Source organism: Sinocyclocheilus grahami, unplaced genomic scaffold, assembly GCF_001515645.1.
Source record: "Sinocyclocheilus grahami isolate Dianchi unplaced genomic scaffold, SAMN03320097.WGS_v1.1 scaffold132.1, whole genome shotgun sequence".
Taxonomy (NCBI): Eukaryota; Metazoa; Chordata; class Actinopteri; order Cypriniformes; family Cyprinidae; genus Sinocyclocheilus; species Sinocyclocheilus grahami.
The window spans coordinates 1,450,803-1,458,846 of record NW_015505311.1 but is presented as its reverse complement, the minus strand read 5'-3'; the positions used below and the strand labels follow the sequence as shown (position 1 = coordinate 1,458,846).

The 8,044-nt window shown below is 36.2% G+C and overlaps 1 protein-coding gene across 2 annotated transcripts; it reads right to left on the bottom strand.

The window, feature by feature from the left end:
- Nucleotides 1-2,136: 2,136 nt before the first annotated feature.
- On the bottom strand, nt 2,137-5,990 carry LOC107590711 (toll-like receptor 2 type-2). Of its 2 annotated transcripts, none has more exons than XM_016279616.1 (3): nt 5,918-5,990; nt 5,325-5,365; nt 2,137-4,654 (listed from the first exon to the last, which is right to left on the bottom strand). In XM_016279616.1, exons 2-3 carry the CDS (start codon nt 5,333-5,335, stop codon nt 2,290-2,292), a joined length of 2,376 nt encoding a protein of 791 aa, XP_016135102.1. In that variant the 5' UTR covers nt 5,336-5,365; nt 5,918-5,990; the 3' UTR covers nt 2,137-2,289. The 2 variants fall into 2 exon arrangements, with proteins under 2 accessions (XP_016135102.1, XP_016135103.1); XM_016279617.1 differs by having other exon boundaries at nt 2,137-2,796.
- Nucleotides 5,991-8,044: the final 2,054 nt, after the last annotated feature.

Genomic DNA, 8,044 nt, shown 5'->3' with positions numbered 1-8,044 from the left:
TTTTCACTGATCAGTTATAAACTCACAGTTTGAAATTACATAAACTTCATTTTAAATTAACAATCTAAAAACATCCAATAGGTGGCGCTAAAGCCATAAAACACTATTTAAAAGTTGTCAGTATCATGTGATTTCTGGAAAAATAGATCTAAAAACAGATCGTTTAAAATACTATTAAGACGACCAAAATAGATCTGAAAGCTTTAAAATGACTGTACAATGTAAACACTGTTTAATTTAAAAACTTTATTTTTGCTTTTTTATTGATGTATCAGGCCTATTTCAAAACATTGAAAAAACGTAAATAAACTAATACGAAATGTTTTATTCATAACCTAGACAATCGTGACAATTTGATAGAATGTTACAGCAGCTTTTAGTGATTTATTTTTCATTATGCATCATTATGTGTTTATGTACATATTGTTTTAGACAGTAAAGCCATATACAAGACAGTTCCTGTGTCAAAGAGAGAAATCTACATGTAGAGACAACATGCTAAGAACAAAAGAATAAGTCTAAAATAATATGACATTATTTATGTATTTAATGTTTTATTTGTTAGGGACAGATACAATAAACATAGATGAAAATGTAAAAACAATCATCCCATGCATGTACCATAGTGCTTGTAGCCGAAGCTAATTTGCAACACTTGTCCCTAGGAGGGCTTTTATAAATTACAATTACAATAAACAAGTAGTACACAAATGTATAATAAAAGTACACTAACATGACTACAGGTTTGTTGATGTATCAACCAAGATTTCGTGGCTTTCTTAAAATAATTATAATTTACAGTAGATTTTAAATAGTCAGGCAATGAATTCCAAAATTTTACACCTTTCACTGAGAACAGTCTGAGCAAATTATGTTTTACAATGTATAACTTTACAGTTTCCACTAGAAACCGCTCTAGTGGATCTACTGCTTTCCTGCAGTCTCTGGAAAAATGTACATAAGGGCATAGGAGCAAGACCATTTAAACATTTAAACACAAACTTTACATAATGAAATGTAAAGTTACATAATGTAAAGTTTACATAATGAACATGAACAACACAAAGTCATCAGAAGTTCATTATTTCTATATGTTTCACTGTAAAGGCTCATTGTCACATACATTAGTATTTGATTCAGTCTAATGGTATTTACTTAAGTAACAGACAATGGTTGAACTCATTGTGAAATCATGATACTGGAGATAGACAGTTAGTCATTACAGATAACATTGTCACAGCTCACATTACACAAACACATTCTACGGATAACACAAGGCCTGGAATGTTAATATTTGTTGTGCTAATATTGTACCTCAAACCATATGCATTCACAGTTGTGTTAGTGCTCTGAACACGTCATGTAAAATAGTCTGTTAAGTAACAATGGACCGTCAGTACCTATGAAGTAAAAACAAGCCTGTATGCATATATTATCTAAGCAATGCCCTAAAACCTCAGCTGTTTTAGTATTATTTATATACTATTTATTTATTTTAGTATTATTTATATACCATTATAGTATTTATTAATATTTTGAATTAGCTTTTATTTTTATATTTTCAGTTTTAGCAGTTTTGTTATGTGCTTTTGTCATTATTATTAGTTTGTTAGTTAGTTTTATTTTCTATTTCTATTTCAGTCTTCGGTTTTGTTTCAGTTGGCTGCTGAGACAACATTTCTAATTTTCATTTACAGTGCCCCTATTATGGATTTTTGAAAATGATCTTTCATGCAGTGTGTAACACAGCTCTAAGTGAATGAAAACATCCTGCCAAGTTTTAAATCTGAAAGCGCACCGTGTATAAAGTTATTGTCTCTCTAAAGAAAGAGTCTTTATCAGTCTTTATCAGAGCTTTATCAGGCTTTACAGGCAAGATGAAATGAAAATGAGACCAATCGGACCAATCACCGCAGATTAGCGTCATGCAAAGGAGGGGTTTGGAAAAATGAATCGTTAAACAAATCGTTTGGGAGCAAGTAAGGTCAAAATAAATGCATATTATAAGACAATGAAAGTGTTTTTTGACCTTGCATGCATGTCAACCTGTTGTTGGGGACTCCCAAAACCAAAATATGAACCTATCATAACCCATAATAGGGGCACTTTAAGTTTTTTCAATTAAGTTTGAGCTTTATTTTAATGAACAGTTTTAGTTTTGTTTTTAAGTTAATGATAACACTGTGTACAGTAGGCCTACAAATAAAAGTAAATATGAAAATGCATAATAGAGACATTGAGTTTTGGTAATCGGACAGTTTTTTTGGTCATTGAGATAGTTTTGCTTCATCATTCATCTCTTTGTAGGGCAGCTCTCAGATTGCTCCAGAACTCACTTCTCTTTTCCTCGTCTTCGGGCCACTCCAGATACGTCCTGGAGTTCATAATCTTCCGTAGCTTGCAGAAACGTTTGGGAATGGTCTCCTTCTTGATTGGCTCAAGAAGTACCAGGACGGCGGAGTCATTGTGCTCATCGACTATGCGGAAATGTGAGAAGTCCAGCTCATAGCGGCACCATTCGCTGGTAACAAAGTGCTCAGACAGAACAAAGAGAGTCCGATGGCTCTTTTCAATCGAGTCGATGATGTTGTCCACGATCCAGCGGCCCGGCTGGAAGTCCCGTTTGTGCAAACACAAGGCAAACGGAGGATGAGCGCTCTCCAGCTCTGGAACAAGGATCTCCTCGACCCACTCAGCGTCATGTTGACTGTAGGATACGAAAGCGTCATAGCGGAGCTCTTCGGCCAGTCGACCAACTGCAGGTTTTCGTTTGGCTTGTATCCATGCTTTAGTCATCTGCAGGTACCATATAATGTGAAACTTATAGCAGGTGACAACAATTAGTCCAAGGACTATGATAATCACAGAACAAAGCACTAAGACAGCAGGGATCATGTAACACTCGAAAACTGACAATCGGACACTGTCAACAGCATCACCTCTGAGAGTGAATGGAGTGTCGCACACATAATTGCGACGACCATCCCTTATCGTGATGAAATGGTCAACATCCTGTCTGAAGAAAGATACAAACTCACAGGAGCACACAAAATTGTTGTTACTCGCTTCTAAATATTGTAAGGTTTCAAACCTCCTCAAATCACTGCCATTAAACATCCGCAAGGCATTCCTTTGGATAAGCAGTGTCTGCAGCCTTGGAAATAATTCCCCCTGTGGGAGTTTCATAAATCGGTTGCCTGTCAGTATAAGCGTAGTAAGTTGGGGAAATCTTTGGTGGAATACCATCAGATCATTTTCACTGAGATCCAGGGCCGTCAAGCTAGAAGGCAGGCAAGGGGTCATCTTACGTAGCTTTGTGCTGGAAAGGTTCAGAAACCTAAGAGTCGCTGGCCAGCTACAGTTTTCTGGCATAGAAACAAAACTATTATGACTTAAATCTAAATATGTGAGACTCTTTAGGTTAGTGGCCAATCGAGATATCAGTCCAAGAGATTTTAAAACATTCTGGCTCACATTAAGAGTGTTGAGGTTTTGATATGCACCAAAACCTGTATATAAGGTCGGTTCAATTGTCAGGTCTGAAAGGAGATTCTGACTAAGGTCCAAATATTCAAGATTTTTTAACAGTGGGGTAGTTTGCTGTGGAATAACAAACACTGTGCCGTTAATCACGGACACCTTATGGAGATGCACCAGGAGAAATCCCAACTGCATCATGCTACTAAACCCAAAAAACCCTTGGATGTCGAGATTACGTATGTAGGCTGTATGTAAGTTTTCATAATGTGTATACGAAGCTTTCTGCCACCACCCATGGCCAATCAAATGGACATCTTCAAGACCAATATATGACAAAGAAGAACCATCCATGACCATCAATAAAGAGGTCATTGCTTCATCAGTTGTGGTGCTTTTTTGGAAACTCAAGCTTTTAGTCCCACCTTCTCTCGCCGCTTTAAAGGGTTCTGTCGAAGTGTTCGTTATGAGTGTGACATCTTTGATTATCAGCAGAGTTTCAGGGTGGGAGACATCTTGAAGAACCTTAGAGACTAATTCTGGATCGTTCTGAAATAGATTCTGAAGGCTCAAAGAGACTAAACCAATGGGACGGGCTGCTTTTAAACTCCCGTTTTCATACAACCTGAGATTACTGCCAACAAACGTCATCTCGTCCAGATGAGTGAGCCCATCTAAGCCATTCTTGTATACCTCCCTTAGTGAAGGACTACCGAATCGCAGCGTCCTTAGGTTAAGGAGAGACTGGAAGATGGGAGCAGGTCCCAAGGTGGTATATGGGTTTCCTACAAGGTTCAGGTGCTGAAGAGAGTTTAGCTCATGGAACCAAGACGAAGACAGATTTTTCAGGTTGTTTAAGGACAGATCAAGAACTTCCAGCTTATGTTGAGATTTGAAAGCCTCTTTGTGTATAAACTTGAGCTTGTTCTTATGCAAGTTTAGAGTTTTCAGCTCACTGTATGGGCTGAGATCATTCATGTCTATAGACTCAATTTGATTGAAAGACAGGTCAAGGCCAAGAGCATTCGCTGGAACTTTTGGGACCTGTTGGAGATGATTTGAGGAACAGTTGCAAAAATATTGCTGGTCACAATCACATGTCCTAGAGTAGTGAAAGCCTTGGGCCAAAATTAATATAAAAATAATTATGGACCCCTCTGTTCTCAAGAGTCGCATCCTGTAAAAAGAGAAAGATTAAAAAAAAAAAAAAAAAGAATAATTTTATTCAGTAAGTTTGCATCAAACTGATCAAAAGTCATAGTATACACTCAAAAAAAAAAAAAAGATGGCGTGAGAAATGGCCATAAAATGAATGGATAATGTCCTGGCAGAAAATTACCAGTAGATTTTCTTACAATTTTTACATTGTTACAAAAACATTATTTCAAATAAAGGCTGTTTTTTCAACATTCTATTCATCAAAGAATCCTGAAATTCTGAAACTATCACGGTTTCCACAAAAATCATTAAGCAGCACAATTGTTTTCAACATTGACACCAATAAGAACGGTTTCTTGAGCAACAAATCAGCATATTAGAATCATTTCTGGAAAATGTGACACTGGAGTATTGGCTACTGAAAATTCAGCTTTGCCAGAAGTAAATTTAGCAAACCCAAGAGGAGAACCATAAAACAGAAGTTCTCAATTTCTGATCCAAAACTGTCAGTCAGTCGATGCACTTCCATTTTGTTCAGCCTATACCACATTATTATACCACATTTTGTACAATCGCAAGCTTATGGTTGTCAATAAATAACATTAAATGTGGCTGTCTTAAAACATGTTGAATATTAAAGTACTACCAGTCTAGCATTTTTCAAGACAAAAAAAGTGAAATTTGATTACCTGGCCGCCATTATTGTGTCTGATCCTCTTCTCTATGCAAACTGCAGTTTGGTGGTAGTCATAATAAGAGAAAACAAACAGAAATCAAACATTGTGAGTCACAGGAGGTAGTGAAACTCAATAGCGTGATTGAAACTTTCAAAATCGTCACTTTTATCAGGAACAGAGATTTTAGGAAACCATCCAGTCTCAGAGCATGTGTACACATACAAGTTACATGCTTCATGTGGCTGTTGGATAATAATTTTCAAAGGTACACAAGTATACAACTCTATTACTTGAGTGAAAGTACAGATACTGCTGGTCAAATATTACTCCATTACAAGTGAAAGTTGTAAAGACAGATTTTTACTCAAGTAAAAGTACTTGCTTTTAAAAGTACTTAAGTAACAAAAGTAAACTTTTTTATGTCAATGCACTGTTTTATTATTGTTGTATGTAATACTTGCAATACCTTATGCCTCTGAACCAACTTAAAATACATTACACCTACTGAATACACAGACTAGCTTGTAGTATCTTTGGAATGAAGAGCTTTTAGAATGTTAAAAACCTATATAAACCAAACAAGAAAAAAGAACACCCCTACTCACCCCCACAGAAGCAACTGGCCAGTGTTAAAAAAATTGCTGGGAAATCACTTCACGTAACCCTACAAGAGTGATTACTTATAGGCTGTCAAAAAACAAACAAACAAAAAACTTATAGGCTGTTTTAGAGAAGAAAAAAATCACCCTCTGACTTTCAAAGCTGCTACATAGTAACGACTTTCTACTACCAGGATCTTGATAGAAATGTAGTGGAGTGAAAAGTATGACATTTGTCTTTCAAATGTAGTGAAGTTAAAGTCATAAGTTTCCAGAAAAAATTATACTCAAGTAAAGTACAGATACTTAAAAAGTAAGTACAGTAATCAAGTAAATGTACTTACTGTCCACCTCTGATAATTTTTCAGACTGTCTCAAATGTCTTACACAGCTTTTATGCAAATAGTTTTGTAGCTATTTCAGATATGTTTGTTTTTGCTTCACTAACCACTGAATTAAAGATTTGAAAAGAGGAAGTTAGCCTTTTCAATAGGGCGTGCATTTACTTTACTACTATAAAGCATTACACATCTTTTGTGGTTATTGCAGAGCACACCCGTGCTCTTCATAACCAGCTTTGACATGGAAAACATTTGACAGAAAAAGTATATAAAAGAAAGAAAGAAAGATTAGAGTCCCGTGGTGAAATACGGGATCCTCATGTTGAAAATATTATAGATGTGATTTGACTTGTCATATTTATGATTTTATGTTGATTATTTGCTTTCATGCATTATAGGTAAAATATATCTTGATAACAGTTTTTTATGTTGTTCTGGCAGGATATTAAATGTCAAAAGCCTTCTCTCTTTGATTTTAGCAGTTGCTCTGATGAAAGACAATCTAAAATTGCAAGAGGACTCCTCCCTTGTGTCACCAGTAAGTGACAGGTGAAAAGAGGCATAAGCCTATATCAGACATAAACAAATTTCTCAGTTCGCTTGGAACATGTGTGACTACTTTTTTCATATTTTTGCTCCAGTTGATTTGAACTGTTGATGGCACAACAGTATTTCTGTATTGTTTCCATTTTAGATACAAATAGACAAAATTAATTCAAGTCATGTTTAGTGTAAACATGCAGACTAAGTCAAAACAGTGCATGCAGTGCATATGACTTATATTCTTATAAGCATCAAAACCCTCTTGGATGGTTAAAACAGAATAAAGAAATACGTTCTTTTGACATAAAATATTACTTTTGAACCTGTTTTACTCTAAGGGGTCAGAAAGGATAGTTTATGCTAAAAAGAAGATATTTTCAATGTGTATCATATTGTGATATTCTGGTCTCTAGAAATGAGTAATTTCCTTCATTGAGGACGACACTTTTACCAGAGGAAACTGCCTTAACATTTATGTCACTAATTAGTTCAATAGGTTATACAAGTCACAGTAGACAGGGGAGCCTGCAGGATTTCTTCCGAGGGTACGCACAGAGTTTATTTTAAAATCTAGGTTAAACATTTAAACCAACATGTGATGTGCTTGAACGTTTTATATCTATAGATTTTATTTTAGGCAAGTCGTGATGATTTGAGAAGGCTAAATTGATATAGGCTATGATCAGCTCACTGTCTGCCGCTGGCCGCTTGGTCCTTACTTAAAGGGGTCATATGATGTTGCTAAAAAGAACATTATTTTGTGTATTTGCTTTAATGAAATTTGTTTATGTAATGCGAATTTTAGCAGGGGAACCCCGCCAAAAAACGTGTATTTTACCCCTTGGAATGCGATTTGTACCCCCTCGAAACGCGATTGGGCTAGTTTTGAGTAGCGATTGGGCGGGCTTTCTTGTGAAAACCTGGAAACCCTGCCCCTTACCATACTGTGATGCCGCGTCCCGGAGCGACGAGACAAAAACATTAAAACCCATTATAAACTACGCATTTGTTTCATCTAGTGGGGACGGATTATAATGACATATACTGTCTTTTTACGTGTTGCATCGCACCGCGTAAACATAAAACGATGTCTGCATTTATGATCGGAGAAATGACAAACAACAAGCGCTACTCTACACTGCTCAAAACTCACATTTGAATCGTCAGTGGCAAATTCTTTAATATAAAAAACGTACTTACAGTCTGTGAGTCAGAACAGCCGGCATTGTAGTAGACTCTTCCAGGATCA